Source organism: Falco rusticolus, chromosome Z (assembly GCF_015220075.1).
Source record: "Falco rusticolus isolate bFalRus1 chromosome Z, bFalRus1.pri, whole genome shotgun sequence".
NCBI lineage: Eukaryota > Metazoa > Chordata > Aves > Falconiformes > Falconidae > Falco > Falco rusticolus.
In genome coordinates, this window is record NC_051210.1 from 75,087,619 (window position 1) to 75,106,032 (window position 18,414).

General features: G+C 42.9%; 1 protein-coding gene across 1 annotated transcript in view; it reads right to left on the reverse strand.

Moving 5' to 3' along the window:
* UBE2R2 (ubiquitin conjugating enzyme E2 R2) overlaps nucleotides 1–18,414 on the reverse strand; it is a 57,863-nt gene that overhangs the window by 13,692 nt on the left and 25,757 nt on the right. Inside the window, exon 2 of the mRNA XM_037373549.1 lies at nucleotides 576–662. Within this exon, the coding sequence (XP_037229446.1) occupies nucleotides 576–662 (87 nt within the window). The remainder of the gene's footprint in view (nucleotides 1–575; nucleotides 663–18,414) is intronic.

Consider the following 18,414-nt stretch of genomic DNA (forward strand, 5'->3'; position numbering starts at 1 on the left):
AAGAGGAGATGGCCTCAAGTTGCTCGAGGGGAGGTTTGGATTGGATATTAGGAAAAATTTTGTCACTGAAAGAGCGGTGAAGCATTGGAACAGGCTGCCTGGGGAAGGATTGAGTCACCGTCCCTGTAGGTATTTAAAAGCCGTGTAGATGTGGTGGTTAGGGACATGGTTTAGTGGTGGACTTGGCAGTGTTCGGTTAGCAGTTGGACTTAATAATCTTAAAGGTCTTTTCCAACCTTAAATGATTCTAAGTATCACAGTAGGGCAAGGTCATCCCCCAACCCAGCCTTGATGTAAGAGTCCCCTAAAATTGCCAACACTCATGGCACTGTGCTTCAGCTGTGGCTGCCTGCTGCACTCGCAGGTATGAGAATGGCTCCCTCACTGTCCTCAAGAACAGCATTTCCCACAGCATACAGATTTAACTGTTCGACTGTGAAGGTGACATTTTTCACCAACAGCTAACCACTCTACTTATGGCTAGAGACATTCAGTACCTTCAATACTTCCAGAAGTTTAAGGAAGTAGAAAGCCTTCGCACACGCCCAAGAAAAAGTTATTTAAAAACACCTTACCTCATAAATGTTGGGGTGCCACATTTTGGTGAGGAATCTGAAGGTAGGTGGTGAATATGGATAGTCAATAGGAAATTTAATGTGAGCCTGGAAAAGAGCAAAATATTTTAAAAATGAAACAGAACAAGCAACCACTACAGCAGAAAACTGGAAAACCATTTGAATTAAGGCCATGAAATTATTCATTTTATATACTAGTGCCTATGTGGCCCCACAGTATAACTAGACAACTTCTAATCAGCAAAACACTAACTGAACAAGAGAAGCCTAAACACCTGGAGTGACCTGGGCTGGTAACGCTCAGAAAACAAGCCAAAAGGCCTCTACCACATCCTAATTCAAGCAGCAATATTCAACAATTGTTGTTGAACAGGGTGAAATAGATATGAAAAACTGCAACTCAAGATACTACTGCTGTCCTTCTGGGTTCAGAAGCTAAAAATGTTTGCAAAGGTGAATAGACCTTTTTACATTTGCCAGTGCAAGTATTTTAAATTACTCTTTCTGTGCAGGAAAAAAAATAATTTGAGATACTTGCGCTACTGAGATCCAAAGGTTTTTTGCCTTTCTTGCATGGGAGTTAAGCTGGTCCATCTACCTGTATTCCCTAATAGTACATTTCTTGCCACCACAAGCATTTCCCAAGTCTGAATACCATCTGTATCTGTTTAATAGATCAGTGCAACTCGACAAACTAAATACTGATGGGCATGACAGCAAACAGTATCCTCCAGTGATCAGCAGCCAGCTGTGGGGCAAGACTCTGAGCTGAGTTGTGGGAAGACTGCAGAGATCCAAGCCCTGGATATTAACTTCTTGGTGCTGTCTTGCCATTCACAACAGTCTGAAAAGCTGACCAGTGGGAAAGAAGGCTGCACCTGGACTGATTAAGTGCCAAACCCCCTCCCCTTCGAAAGGGAAGCTCACACACTGCTTACTGCACTATGGAGCACAAACCCTTCCCTTGGCACTGCTCAATATGCTGAGAAAGTCCCACCGCCAGTCTAGCACAGGATCTCCAGAGAAGCATCTCCTGGTTCCTGCACCACAGCTGGACTCATGTGCCACTGAGAAAGCAAGAGCAGAATCCCAGGCCATCCTCTTTCACTTCTATATTTAACCATGCCATGTGGACACGGTGCTGACCTTGTTGAACAGGACAAACTATGGAAAGTTTTATGCCCAGAAACAGAAGCGGGTAATCAAACAAATTGGATTACTGAGCCATTATGTACCTGGCTACAGTTTTACTTACAGATCAGCACATGCCTTTGCCTTGCAACCCAAATTTTATAGGGCCAGAGTGCCAGACAGCCAAGAAAAGAAGGTTTTCTGTTCACCATTAAGAAATAAATTCAGCAGCTCATGTGGCTTTACGTTCTGTACATGCCTGCTCATGATGCCGACTGTGTGTGGGGATGTTACAGCAGCCGTGAGTCCTCACCCCGCAGTCATTTGCCATGGCATGCTCACAACCAGAAGATTATGGTCTGCTTAAACAATCCTAGCCCAGAGTCTAAGGTCAGTTACACAAATGGCATTGCTCCAAGGAGAGCAAGCAAATGCCTCTTGTTACCACACCACCTCAGAAGAAAGCACTGCTGCAGCAAGGAGATGCCTGGCTCTGCAACATGCCACCCTGCACTGAGAGCAGAGCAGAGGTTTACCCGGGGCAGAGCAGATTCACTTCAGCTCAAGTACTTGCATCATGTAGCTGTAGACTCCTCCAGAGCATTGGGGGTTTCCTGCGAAAGCCCATTCATTCCTCTGCTTACATGCAGCTTTGTGATATCTCAGACATAAAACAGCCCAAGGACTGGGATTAAAAATGCAAGAGACAACAAAACTCAGGGTTGAGCTAGCTACAAGATTTCTTGGCAGAACCTCTGTGTCTTCTACACAGGTATAGTTTTTAGGAGACCAAAAAAGGCATACTGCCAGTAGTGTACCAGCATGACTGTGTTTACATCCCACACACAGTCAAGCAGCTGAAGGTGCAGGACTTATTCCTCTTGTTAAAACCCTCTGCTCTCAAGCTGCCTAACCCTGAGGGTTTTGTCTCAAGACAAAAGGTGAGTCTAGAGCACCAGTTATGGTCTCTCTATACATGATGCAGATTCACACGGAAGCTGTAGATCCTGGGAGACTGTTTCAAACTTCTAAGTCCTGTTTTGCATCTAAAACTCTTTAATGGACAAGGGCTATCTGCCTGCAATAACAATCATTACGGAGTTAAATAAAGCTGGTGCTTTGCCACATGAAAGATGCCTTGGGTTCTGGGGCCAGAAAACACAACTGAAGAGAATTAGAGAAACATTTTCTTCTCATGTGGAGGCAGCTGAAACCCAAGCTTGTCTGTAACCCATCATATATTTAGATAAAGTGTCACATTACTTGTTGATAACCCACTTCTAACTAGCTTGGAAGTGTTTAGCACATTGAGATGTTGTACTGGAGCATAACACAAGTGAAGCTTCTCTACAAACCTGATTTCAAAGCCAAAAGCCACCAAACTAGGAAACTCCGTATTACAGGAAGGGATTTTTTTTCCAAACAAAAGAGAAAGCATTACTTTCAGGTCCCTATGTTGAGATCATCCACAGTTTGCAAAGTGAAACCAAATACTTTTCCAGGGCATTACAAACAGGTCCCAGAGAATTACTCCACATATCTTCTATAAGAGAAATCATGGGAAATTATGTAAAACCAATCTGCTCTCAACCGAGTGCTATTTGAGTTTCTGAGTGGGTTAAGCAAGCCAAGAGTTTCCAAGACAAGCTGCAAGACTGCTTGCAAAGGATGCAGCAACAGCCACAATTACAGGTCAGGTTTTATCTCTAAAAGCCCAATTCTAAATGTGTTAAGAGATAAGAGTGAATTAGGCAATAAACTTATTTTTTAATTAGAGCTCACAGAGAGGCTTTATCCCTACATTTTTACTGGTGTAAAGCAATCGGCTGTCTGAGCTTATTTCTGGTGAATTCAGGCAGGCTGCTAGGTAGAGAGTAGCAGAGCCTCAGAGCATCTAAAGTTGTTAGGTCACTTACAGTCAGACAAGCTAATTTAGGAGGACTAAAGATGCAGCTCAGTCCCCCACCTACAAGTACCCAACCGTTACTGCACTCACCACAGGCTTGACTCCTCTACATGAGCTTAAACTGAACAAAAATTTCAAGCTACTTCAAGCTGCCTGCTCCCCGTGGCTCTTTGACACCACTGAACATACTCAATAGCCAGGAAGGTGGAGATGACAGTCATCAACCCGCTCCCCCCTTCCCCAATTTATAACTAGTCATACTTATAGTCCCTAGAAAAAATAATAAACTCCTCTTATGTTAACACTGAACACACCGGCCTGGGAGAAGATTCAGCCCTTTGCAGGCATTTACAGCTATTGTACAATAACTTCAACCTCTAAGTTACACCACAACAGGTATTTTAAGAATATTGCTACCAGCATGGTCACTTTGTTTCCTATTTTACTGCCTTGCTCCCACACATCCTCATTACTGACTGCACTTCAGGTTTGTTATTTTTCTTCTATTTGGATAAGGCAAAGCCACAGCAAAAATCGACGTATGCCAGTTATTTGACTGAAAATACAAACCTGATGTTTCTACCAACCAATGAATTAAGTCCCGATTCAGCTGCTGTGAAAAATTACTAGCGACTTTGTTTCTGGAGATCTTGCCATGCACTTGACTCGACACATACTAATACCATCTCTCTCTCAATGGAGAACACTATCACAGGCAGGACTCCTTCCTAGCTCCAGCTATCTAAAAATACAGCATTTACTCCAGCTTAGCTGTATAGGACAGTTCTGTAGTCTGACACAGATTTCTTCTACTCAAGAAGACAAAACCTAGATCCCTGATTTTTAAGCAGCCAGGGTAGGAATGGTGAATCCATCCTACCTACCTACTGCAGAGAAGCAATGGGTGGAGGGGGGAAGAGCACACACATTTCCTGGAAAACCACCAGCATCAGAACTGACCTGATTTGGAGAAATCAGGAGCACCATTGGCTTTCACACTGGCCAACAGAAACTGCAGCTGCTTGGTGTTTCTGGAAGTGCCAGTTAATTTTTATTTTAAAACATCACAAGCTTAATGCGAGCCCTATGAAAACACAGCACCAGTGAAATAGAGTATCCTTGGCAAACTGTATTTAAGATCAGATACAAAGGAAGCATTTGACTTCTAAAATTATTTTGTGCTTTTTTCTAATCATCTGCTACAACCAGCTCACAGACAAGCTCCTACTGACTCCATCTGCAGCGACCACCAAGGTCTCCTACAGATCACCCACCCTGCCCCAGTTAGTTACAGCACTTGCAGACAGCACACGGCCTCCTCATTTTTGTTTGTAACAGGCATAACCAGGCTCCTCGCTGCGCACATCACTTCCCGTAGCTGCACACCTAATGAATAGCTCCTGCCAGCACGCTGCTAACTACACCATGCACTTAACATGCAAGAAAGCCAACAAGCACAGGAACTACAGACCGCTACTGGGTTAAGTGTTAGTATCTAATCCCACAAAATGCCCTTTACTGCTTCTAGTACATCGAGCACTTTATACAATTCATCTAATGGATTCTCCTCTTCCACATTAAGCCTGTATTAGTACATGCAGTATTAAATACTATGTGCCGGAAAACACATTCATTAGAGGTCAGCAGCAAATACTGGCAACCTGTTTCTCACATCAACGAGGTTTAAAGCACCTTTATATCATCCAGCTTCAGAACCTGTAAGGCAACATTAAAGCTAGCCACACTGCATCGTAACTATTTGATATAGTAAAAATGAATGTAGCACCAACATTACTATTTCAGCTCCAGATATTATGAATTAGGATGTAAGTAATTTCTTGTGGCACAGCTGGGCTCTAACCTGCTATTTTCAGTTCAGTTCTGGCTTCATTTCCCAGAGGCACCACAACAATGTTTACTGGTGTCTGTTCTTACAGAACTAGGACCACATCTCTGATCCAAGTTAGAAGATGACTGACCTGGACAATTAAAGTCTTGTGGGTCCTGAACACTTCCTTGCTACTGCAATGGCTCCTTGAACACTAACAACAGCAAACCTCTTACATTCTGTATTACCTGCACTGTTTCATAAATAATTTAAATCATAAAGACCTGAATGTGAAGAATGAACTAGATCTCACAAGGACATGAAGCTTCTAAACTAGAAAGAAAATAGAGCCACAAGTTAGTAGCACAAAGATGAGTCAAGAAGTGAGATTAGTTTACACAATCAGAGACTGGTTTGCAGGTAGAAGCCCATTCTTGCTTCACATTAAAATTATCATCTTGTATAGACCTCCTAATTTAGTTATCTGGGTATTACTAAAAGCTGTCATTTCCATTGAAAGTCTCCTCTGATATAAGCTACGTTTCCTTTTACCCAAACGTCTTTTAACAGTAAATTGTTATTGCATATTGTCTGTATACGTAGCTACGTTCATAAAGTTGGGACTGTTAAGTCAACCAACCCAGACTGTAGAGGGATTTTTGAAGGACCAAGGACATACATTACCATTGTCCAGGTTGGACAACCCAGGCCTGTTATTTGAAGCTGCAGAGCAACTTTAAATTGTCCTTGGAACAAGCAGGGTGAGACAGAAAACAAGCTACGCACAAAGAAGAAGCCAGGTGCAGAGCAAGTCCTGGGAACCCCGAAACCAACACACTCTGCTCGGCACACTCTGATCAGGCGCCTGCAGCATGCTCACCGATCAGCGACACGGACGCCCGCGTGACCAGAGACTTTTATCCAATCCCCTGGGTGTAGAGCCGTGTGAGCGGTCGGTTTAAGTTATAAATATGATCTGTTTGTTTAATAAAGTGAGCACGGCATGTAGCCATATTGGTGTGAGGAGGACCCTCTTTGCCGGACCAAAGCAGGAGGCCTGCAATATGATGATCAAAGTTACCATTATACCTTTAAAGAAAGGTCTTTCACCCACATACTAGTCCTTTGCTCCATAAGATCTGAAAACAGGCCTAACAAAAGGCACAAAACCACAGCTGAGCCAAATGATACGGGGGGAATTCACTGCAGCCCTATTAAGCTGGTTTACACCCAAGCTTCTGCAATCTCATACATTCACAGCCCTGCTGTCTAGGCCATCTCTCCAGGAACAGAGTAAATAAAACTGCTCTGAACAACAACGCTGGAAAAGCAGTGCCTGGAAACCAAACCATTTTCTTCCACCGTTACTCAAAAGAAACAAAAGGTAATTTTTAAAATACTTTCCCCCTCTGATAAGACCGAAGTTCAGTCTGGAGGTTCTAGCCTTCATGACAGTAACTGCTCATGGCAGCTGCTACTCATCCAGAGACTGAGTTAGCCCGCACAAGTCAGCCGTGTTTAGGATCTCAAGCAGTTAAAGATGATATGTCTTTCTTCCAGTGGGCTTTACTGAAGGGACAGTCCATGGTACTGCCCAGCTAATCGTGCCATTCAGTCTGAATCACACAACCACCACTTTGGCTAGAACCGCTCATGGTCCACGCTCTTGAGCCAGGGAATGTCCAGCTTCAGACAGGGCAGCTGTCAACACTCCTGAGTTGAGATGCTCTGTGGCTGGGGACAGGCTGGAAGCCAAGTAAGAAGTTCCCTTTGGTCAGGGGCCACCTGCACACTCCTCAAGAAGTTCCTCCTCTCAGTCACACAACCAAGCATGGCCCCACCAGCACGACCCCATGGTGCCCATCTCCAGCTGTGCAGTCCTGCAGTGCTCAGTTGACAGAAAGGTTTTTTTTCCTGCCTCAGCTCTATGTCCCAGGCTGATAAAGGCAAAGCAAGAGTGATTCCAGATAGGGCTAGACTTCCAGATTCCTTAGCATAAACCCTTATGACACATCCATGGTACTTGTACAATTTTTCCCCAAACCTGCAGGTCAGTGCCCTCAGAGCTCAGGCAAAGGGGCAGATTACAGGAGCACTCACCTACACTAGGCTAACAACTGCCAGGTCCACTTCCATTGCTTTTATCGTCCGTTTGACTTCATATAATACTACAAAAAAACAACATAATTGCAACAGCTGCAGGAGATTTAAGATCCAACAAGAGATACTGCGTTGGAAACAGTGGCATTCTGGGCCATCTAAGTATTTCTTCTATAACCTGTTCATTTTCACTTACGTTTCTGCATTTGTCTGTGTCCTGATTTCAGCTGGGATGGAGACACCTTTCTTCTCAGTAGATAGTACAGAGTGTTTTAGCTGATGTGAGAACACTGACAGCACACTGATGTTTTTAGTTATTGCTGGGTGATGTTTACACTGAGACTTTTCAGTTTCTCAGGCCCTGCCAGTGAGAGGGCTGGAGGGGCACAGGGAACTGGGAGGGGACACAGCCAGGACAGCTGAGCTGAACCAGCCAAAGGGGTGTTCCATACCACGGGGCATCACGCTGGGTATATAAACCTGGGGGGTTGGCTGTGTTATCGATTTGTTAATAAGTTAAGATTGATTGACTTTATTTGATCGATTAATCGATTTTATAAAATTAAAATATAGAAGGATAAGAAATATTTTAAATGAAACTTATAGCTGCACAGTAAAAGCTGTTATGAGATCTTCTGTACATCCTGTACCAAGGCTAGAAGAAGGGGCTGGAACCATTGTTAAAACTTAGGTAATAACTTTAGGGTTGAAAGGTTTCTTTGTATTTGACCAGTCTTCTGTATGAAGAAGTGTATTGAAATGTCAGAATATGAGATTAATGGAAACCGGGGAGAGTCGACTGGAACAGCTTGTAGTTACCTGCCAAGGAACCGTGAACTTTAGTAAAAGGTAATTCTGGCAGGGGGAGATCGCGACCACCAACTCATACACCACCTACCCAAATCGTACCCCAGACCCATTTCTAGACCTTTCTAAGCTCTACTGCGCAGAATCAGATATAGGAGGAGAATATGTTAATGATTTACGGGAAATATCATTGTTATGCATCAATACTTAATATGTATGAATAAGTTCTATATATGGTGTCTAATTTTGAGACCTGGCGTGCGTTGATCGTGAGAGGACTCGCTCACACACCCGGCCGTCTGCTTATCTACATCACATTGGTGTTGATAAGTTCTTCATTCCAAGATTTTGGTAACAGTTTTGGCGACCCAGATGGTACCTCGCTGAAGGAGAGCGGAGGAGTCGAGGACCTGATCGGTTCCAGCCGGCACAGAGGATTTCTCAGGGATACCCATCGATCCCTGATCCGTAAGGCTCTTCGCGACGTTCCCTGGATTTTTGGTAAGACACTTCTTTTAATTGTAGTAAGTGGGTTGGAGTCCCACTAAAGTAAGTAAGTGCACTAGAGGAAGTGGGTAGGAGTCCCACTGAGTAAGTCTGCCTGTCAGACGCGGTGAAAGAGCTGCACAGGGTAGGACTAGGAGTCTGCCCGGACGACATAAGCGAAAGCTATTGCAGGGTTGGACAAGAGTGGAGACAAGAGAATCTATATGCTATAGTGTTCTCTAAGGTAGTGCCTCTAACAAGAAGTTAGAAGAGGTTTTTGGGTTTTTTGTTGTTTTTGTGAGTTTGTGTATTAAGAAGAAAATTAAGAGGTACAATATTGTGTTATGTGATTGTTTAAAGTAACTGTGGGAAAGTGTGAGTGTGGCTGTAAGGGTGAGACGTGCAATTGAGAACGGAAGCGAGTGTGGAGTGTGGATCCATGGATCGGAGTGACAGAGTTGAATAATCGTGTATTGTACTGTGAGTAATTACACCATGGCAACTAAGTTAACTCTGTTGTTTACAAGTAAAAGCATGGGTAATCTTGCTGTAAATGACAAAATCCCGAAAAATTCTTTGTTGGGATGTTTATCGGCACATTGGGGAAATTTACAGGATGATCTGCAAAAGAGCTAGCCGAATGATGAAATACCAGGTGGTATTGACTGAACAAGATGATGTGATTCTAAAGACAACTAACCTGGTAAATCCTGCAGTGTTTAAGTTCCATACAAGAAGACATACAGCTGGGGCCTGGGGATCGTTGCTCGGGCACTGGCCAGGCATGGGTCAGCGGGTGCTGAGCAGCTGTACTGTGCATCACTTGTTCTCCTTTCTCCCTTTTCCTCTGGATTTTATCTTTTTCCCACCTTTCCATTATACCTGTTGTTGTTATAATTGTTACTATTATTGTTCTTCCCTTTTTATTCTGTTTCAATTACACTGTTCTTATCTCAACCCTTGAGTTTTATGTTCCTTTATGATTCTCTTCCCCACCCCTCCAGGTGGGGGGAATGAGCAAGCAGCTGCGTGGTGCTTGGTTGCCAGCCTGAGTTAAGCCACAATAGTCTGCCACCTCATCACAGAAAAGAAACCCACCAGCACCTACATAAGGCCTAACACCAAACAGAACTACTTGGTCCTCTTCCATAGGGCAAGCTGCCAGACCAACAGGTTTACTGAGCTTGGACCACCAGAGCCGAGCAGTAAAGCAATTTCAGATTCCCACACAAGAAGGCTGACATCATACTGAGGTTTCTGTATTTTCCCTTGGAATTCCCATGCTGAAATATTACTAGATTCTGCCCCCAGTTTAATCTTCAATCCAGGATCAGGCCTGATTTTAAGAGGAAAAAAATTAAGACTGAATATATTAGCAATCGTGACAGGCCAGATATGAAGAGTCTTCTGCCATCACTAAAGGTCCAGCGCTGAGATTGTGCTCTTGGATCTGACAACTTCTGGTTGCCTGCAGACTGTACACAAATTGTATGGCTTGAAATCAAGCTCACTGGGTGTGTGCTATGCAGAGAGGCTAGTCTGTGTGACTACTTTCTGGGCAGAAGCAGATGACTCAGTTCTTATTTATGTATCTGTACAAACACAACTACTTCCCCATTTGGACAAAACAGGAAGAGTAACTCCAAATGTGTGAAACTTAAGTCGCTTTATAGTGTCTAATACTTGCTGAAGGAGCCAGAGACAGTTGGCGATACTGCACCTGAAGTTTACCCCACATCATACACCTCTTAGGTCCCTGCTTTAGAGAAGAAGCTGGCACTTTAAATAGCCCTACTGCAGGCACAGCTGAGGACGCAGGTACCTGAACTCGTAAAGCTCTAAACACAAGTGTAGCTGTTGTAGGAACAAGTTGGTGTCCACTTCAGAAAAAGCAATTTTCCAACTCTATTTGTAAAGATAATAGAGTTTTGCTGGAGCAGTGGCAGTACAATTTGAGGATGCTTGTTCAATGTATCATGCTGCACTACTGGCATCACACGTGGAAGTCCTCCAGTTACATGTGTACAGGGTTGACACGAGGCACCTGCCTCCACTTGACAGGCTTCTGGGTCCAGAATATTGTCTCTTATTAAGAGCTGCATTAGCCTACAGCATCTTCAGCATCCTGTTCAATCTCCTATTTTGATCTTTCACAACCTCTGTAGGTAATTTGCTTTGCTGAAGCAGATTTACACACAGACATGTCTATGGAATGGTTGAGCCTGAGACAGTATGATATACTTCAGACTTATCCTAGTGATTTCTATAGTTTAGTTTGGTCAAAATCAAGTAATCATGACCAAAGCATAACCTGGTTTCACAGCACTTCACATCAGGCTTGACAGAGTTTTAGCAACTCACCTATATATTCCCCCATTTGCATACTTACCAAAACACAGCAGATTGCTTTATTGTTCAGTGAAGCAAGCCATACCATTTGCATCTGCTGAGTGAAAAAATGTCCAGGCTAGCTCAGTATATGAACACCCTTTCCTTTTGCTTGTTTTAACTATTTTTAGACAATTCTTTAAACAAGCACCATTCATGAGTCAGTGAATGACTAACTGCCTTGATTCTCTTTGTGTGCAAGCTGGGCTGGATGCAAGAGGAAAGCTCTCCTCAAGGGACAGCCAATCACATGTTCTGCTAAAAAGACAGGGCAGGTCTTCATGCAGTCACCTCTTTCATAAGCAGCAAGGGGAAGGGAATATTTATAGCATTGTAAGTGTAAACCATAGCACTGTGCTGCAGTGTTACACAACTTTGCCTTTCTCAGCACAGCAGGCAGCAGTTCTGATGAGACTTCTAAGCTGGCATACCAGCCTTTATTTAAACAAAGGCTAAAAGTTGCTAGAAACTGAAAGGCAGTACCTAGAAAATACAGACACAATCTTACCTACGCTGGCTGCCACACACAAGCCAGTACGCACTTATGCAGCCCTGCTACTTAGTTTTCAGCTACTACATTACTGATCCTAAAACGTCCTGTTTGGAGCTGCTCACAGGCAGTAAATCTAGGCAGACACAGGTAACGCTTACTCAGCGGCAGTAAGCAACTCAGCCGGGCTGTACCACTTGCAACCAAAGAGCTAAGTACAGCAGCACCATCTCCTAGTGTGGAGACACGATCACTATTGTATTAGTCTAGATTTAAAATCATATATGGATACAACTGTATTATGCATAGCCCAAGTGTATAACATCTGCAAAGCATTTATAATCCTGTATGAGCCAGTGAAGTCTGACACGCCCCTGCAAGCTGCCTCCCTACACAGCACCCCCCAGTCCACGGCAGGAATCAGCACTATGTCAGAAGGTATTTGCTTGTGAAAAGCCTGCATTTGAGACACAAACATATTATCACATTATTGCATAATAATGCACCTCAGCTCCATTATCACTGGCTCCTTCAAACAGATCAAGTTTAAAGTTTAAGCTAAAACAAGTGCATTAGCTGATACATACCCATCCTTGCTCCTAAGGCTATTGTTTCTACAGTAACAAGTTTTGGGTATTTTTTGCTAGTGAGAAACCAAATTCAAGAAGCATTCAGCATTCTGTTGTTCTCTACCTCTTTTCACTCCGGCCATGTGCTTTAGATGATCTGAAGATCACATCATCACGATCTGTGTAGCTTTACTCGCAAGCAGCAGTAACTTGGTTGCCAGTAAAGCACACTGCAAGGGATGAGAATTAAAGATGAACCCTAGCTCAGATCTCAGATTTACTTTTACAAAACAAGACAAGCCCTTGCAAATTCTACAATATTACTGATGTGCTAAAGTCTCAGTTTGAGCTTTGGCCTGCTATGGAAAGGAAGCCCAGTTCAAATGATATGTTTAATTAATGCAATTACTTCACAACATAGACACCTACCTTAAGTAAAAAAATCAAAACAGAGGCAGATCACTGAGGCTTGCAGAGCATTAAGCTGCTGCTTCTCACACTACAAAGCACTCTTGCCTGGGCTGGGGGTAAAAGCAGCAGCCACCAGCCTGAATATGTCACAGTACCAGCTCCTACAAGTGTTTAACAGCTACATTACACCAGGCAGAAGACCAGCTCTTATGCTAAACATTTAAAAAAAAGCAGACCAGACAGCACTGCTGCCAGACAAGATACTCAACTGCTTTGGCCTTCCATGGCTCCAGAGTACCACCCTTTGAACCACAACTTGAGCTGCCTTGCATATAGACCTTGTATTTCCAACGTGGCGCTAAGGAAACAGCTACTGAAGAACACATTCCTTCACATATAGTCCTCGTCTCCTGCAGATTACCAGGAAGTCACCTACCAGCTATAACAACCACACTCTATTTAAAAAGCTAACTACACATGGCTAGACAATAGCCATCTATGAAATGACTGTTCTTGATCATCATGTACACAGGCATCTTTCAAGCCAGATAGATATACAAAAGAAAACAACACTGAAGTGAAAGCTAGCATTGAAGTTTCTACCTATGTTCCAACTAGCTGCCATGTCAATGACTAATACAACATCTAGATAAAGCCAAAAATCCTCAGAATCCTCCTTTGCTGAAATACCTCCTGAAAGAGCCAGCAAAAGGGTACAAAGCAGACTGATTCATCTGCAGTGCAGCACAGATATTTAAGGTACCCTTTATACTTCTGAAAAAAGCAAAACCAGTGCAATCAAGCTAACCTCAATACATGAATGAACAACCTTGAAATTCAAGCTTCTATCTAATTAATTGTAACCATCTGCATTAAATTTGAAGGCATACAGAGTAAGAGTAGCAGTCAGGAAAAAACACTTCAGAGTACCACAGGTCAAGAGGACTTGAAGGTCAAGACAGAAATTTAATAGACAAATCTAAGATGAGAATGCAGGCAAGCAATCTGATCATTTGGACAGAGAAAGCTGGACCTTGTAGGAAAGTCAAGTCAGAGGAAACTTGTACAATTGTGCAACTAAAAGCAATCCTTACATGGCTCTAATATTATGCAGTACTGCCTATCAGTACCAAAAAAGGAACAAGGGGGAATTAAAACTCATTTGGATTTTTCTTCCTGTATTTAAGCATGTCATAGATACCACTCTTGATTTGACATTGCATATCTGACTTAACTTGAGCAGAAATTTGTGTGACAGATAAGCGATCACCTTAAGTGGCATACCAGGCAAGAGAAGGCAAGATCTATGGTAGATCAACAGTCTGCTTTTAGTGAGAGCTGGACTGCGGATGAAGAAAAGCCTCCAAAGAAGAAACAGGGCAGGGGGGTGATGGGGAAAGCAGATTTAAGTTGAGAACCAAGACAAACTACAGTAGCAGATGGACAGTAAAAGCTCTTGCAAGAAGTGCTGCATCTATGGCTATAAAGATTTGTAGGAAGAGGTGATACCTCAAGAAAAAAAAAAGTTGAGAACTTCAAGACAGAGCAAGTTTTCTACAGTGAGACAATTTTCTACTTAGACCCTTCTGGTATCTGCCTCCTGGTGACTTCTGGATAACTTGTTTTTTCAGTTTTTCCCTTCCTTGTTAAGGTCTCAAAGTTTAAGAACACTACCTGAATGCTAGAAAAACAGCTAGTAAGAAATTACCTTCCCCTAGGTCCTACATGCATGCTAGTAGCCACACAACATCTCATTTTGAAGCCTCCACAGAAAGAAGTCATGCTGCTTTCCTGCAAAGACTCATATAAAGCTCCTCCACTTTCTGAATAATAGGATCATCACATGTAAATAACTGACTACAGAGATCACTGATGGTTAATCTACAGAACTGCACTCTGTGCCTCCAATAGCTCCAGTACAGTGCTCCAGCATACCAACATGCTCAATGATTGTAGCATCCACATGGTCAGTTCAGGAACTGGATTATTTCTTACTCCACTCAGAGTAAAGTGATACCTATACATCTCCAAAAACCTTAGACCTGAGTACAGGACTTGCTTGCATATGGAATAAACTGAGGCTACCAAAACCTAGAAGTGGCAAAGATCAGAAAATTCATCCGTATTTGTATGCTAGCCACAATCCCATGATGATATTCTTTCCTGTCTTGTATGACCAATTCTTGAAAACTTATTCTTAATTTCATTAGGCTGTTTGATCAGAGCCTGTATCTCAGACACACTGCACCTGATGCACGATGCCTACACCTATCCAATTATGATGCAGTAATTATCAGTTTGCAGCAAAAACTGACAGTGTTTTGAGAATAAAAACTTAAGTATAGCTCTGTCATGGGAAACCTACTCTAGACATGCATGGAAGTGTCTGAACCCTAAAATAACCTGTGTTGGTAATTATAGCCTTATCTATGCTGGGATAAAATATGTTGATGTTAAAAGTAAATTTCCTCACTCATCACTACAAATATTTTCATGCTTGTTTTTCCCAGTTACTAGCAAGCAACACTAAAAGCTTCTAGTCAAGACAACTGAGGCTCATCCGTAGTTAATGATCAATAACTATTTCAAATTGATGATTCAGGTTCAACTATACTTTCAAAAGGATGACTGATTATTTTGATTAAAATAACCCTTATTTCTTGTACAGAGGTGTTAACACTGACAAATTCATGTATCTGCATGATACTTAAAGCATGAGCTGCTTTCCGACGCAGAAACATATCCAAAGCGTGACTTGGGGGAGCCTCTAGTGGTGATAAGTAGATGTGATTATGAATTAACAGATCAAGTGTAAGCTAACAGCCTTGCTGGTGGTGCTCACACTAGCCCACAGATGCATGACTTCTAGTCGGGTTACTAGCTATCAGCATCTGAAAGCCACTTGGTACCAAGCAGGAGGATATAAATAGTGGTCTACCTACAAGTTTCACCTTGCCTTGATTCAATAAGGGAACAAACCAGTTTGTTTCTTGTCCTCTTCAGCTTGCAGATAACATTTAGTACATAACTTTCAGAGGTCTTTGTTCAGTTTTTCTCAAACAGGGAGCAGTATCCATACCTGGTTTCTGCACCACGCTATACTGACACAGGTAGACTGGTATTTTTTTTAAATAAATAAATAGTGTCTATGCACATAGAGGGTAAGGATATTCAAGATTTGCACTACAGAAGCATAACCTTCAAGCAATTTTACACAGACGTGCAGTATCTTCCACAGGTGCTAAGACTGGAGAACACTTTGCTGCTGGAACAGGACTCTTCCAGAGCACTGATTTTGTTTTACAGTATCAACTGGAAGTAGCTCTGTTTGCACTTCATTTGGCAAGTCTGAGAGCAGGTATCATTAACTAAGCAGTTTCTCCAGTCCCATGACCTGTTGCAGCCACAATGATGTGGCACGTAACTGGAAAGCTAGTTTCACTCCTTCAGGAAGCCCCAGAACATTATACTTTTGGTAATTATCAATACTGATGTAATGCTTTCTTTAGTGTGGCACAAAAAAGCAAAACCACCCACATCTGGTGATTTGCCTGCATCCACACTCACATACTATTCAGATTCCAGTGAAGAGTCCTTAAAGAACTGGAGGACTTAAAGGCTCACCTGGCATCAAGTATTGATCAAAACAGCCAAATTTTGTTGGTAGCTAAAAGGTTCAGACACTGAAAGTTAGTGCTGTTTCAGCACTTTGCATCAACAGTTGCAAACTAGACACTGTCAAAGTATTGCAAACATTTATTTTACAGCAGCTGAAAGATTTGTGACAGCTATAGGTCTCCATCTTCCTTATGATTCCATCTGACATGCAAAGTAAAAAATTTCCCCCCAAAATCAAATCATTAACAGAACTTATGTTGATTTTTTTCAAGTACTGCCAAAAGTTATATAGCTGTTTGCAAACTATCTTAAAAATCATCTATGTGAGATCAATAAATTTCCACTAATTGTCACTTGTCAGGGTTTCCTTTAGAAGACCTGGATATAATAAAAAGTGTAGCCCTCAAGGCATTCTCTGCATAATAAATAATATATAAAGAGCCAAGATCATAATATATTATTTAAATTATAAATACAATAAGCCATGCTGCTATGTTATATCTCCAGATGAAAATTATACTGCAAATTGACTGGAAGTCAAGTACAATTTGTCTCCCCACCATGGAGCCGACAAAAATATACTTTTACCTGGTTATATTCCTGCACAGAATTAATTTCTTGAAAACCCAAAAAACAGTTCTCCAGATGCTACAGTGCAGCAAGCATGCAACAACATGCATTTATGAGGTCTATATGCCTTGGCAGATTTTGGGGAGGATCACAGCATTTACTGGGATGGGAGAACACTGCAAGGTGATCAACAGGAGTCAACCGTTTTCTTCTAGCTGCTTTATTCTGCACTTCTCGGTTATGTTTCTGTACAGAAGCAGCTACCTGCTGGAAATTTTAGTCTAAGCAAAGCCTTATGCTGTACATGTGTTTTCAGTTTTAGAAGTAACTAGCCATACAAGGGGCAATAATGGAACATAACAGCTCACAATCTCAGGTTATGCACCCTATCACATTGCAAAAAGTTACAAGTAACACATGGAGGAAGTACCTGCATTACAAGGGTTGTGACATGGGGGACAGCTGCAGGAACTGATTCCAAGCACCTTCCCAGAAAAAAACCCCACAAAGTTCCCTTTGTTCCCATTCTTGGACATCCAGCATTATCCACTAGAACCACTGCACAGTCCCTCCTACCCCACCTTGACCTAGTTTTCAAAGCCTCTAAGGAAAAGTGTTTTCAGCTGAGCAAAACCATCTCCACCAGAGACTGCCACAGCGCTAACCTTCACTGGCACTACAGGCAGTCTGGGAAGTCGAGTATCACACCCAAGAGCCTGCACTGCTGTACCAAAAGGATTATGGATTTCTTAGATCAGCACAATTTGACTCCACATCCCACCAACCCTGAACTGGCCCCGTGAAACAAAGATTAAGCACCTCTTCAGAACAGCCCCATCAATGCCTATCAAATACATGATGGCAGGATTTTGGGTGGCCAGTGTAAGATACACTCCCATGCCCACCGCCAAGAAGTATCAACAGCCAGTAACCTTGGCCACACCACCTGTGCTGGGTCTGGCTGAGCCCCCCAGCAGCCCTCACAGTGCCGTGCTGATAGCAAGAAAGGCGGTGATAACACACCGGTGTTTTGGCTGCTGCTGAGCAGCGCTCACACAGCATCTGGGCTGTCCCTCCAACATTCCCCCCTCACCAGCAGGCTGGGGGTGGGCAGGATCTGGGGAGGGGACATGGCCAAAGGGATATTCCACACCATATGGCATCTGCTCAGACATAAAGCTAAGAGAGAGGAGGAGGAAGGGGGGACATTCGTTATTTACGACATTTTTCTCCTGGAGCAACCACCACATGGACAGAAGCCCAGCTTCCCAGGAAGTGGCTGAACATCGCCTGCTAATAGGAAGTAGAGAATAACATCTTTTGTTTTCCTTCGCTTTCACACACCTGACTTTTGCTATTGCTTCATTAAACTGCCTTTATCTTTTTCCCACCGTATTTTCTCCCCCCACCCCATTCTGCTGAGGAACGCTTGGCAAGCACCTGGCACCCAGCCAAGGTCAACCCGCCACACATTTTTCTGCATCAGACACATGAACAGCTCAACCAAGCAGCACAACTGCCTCTGAAGACCTCTG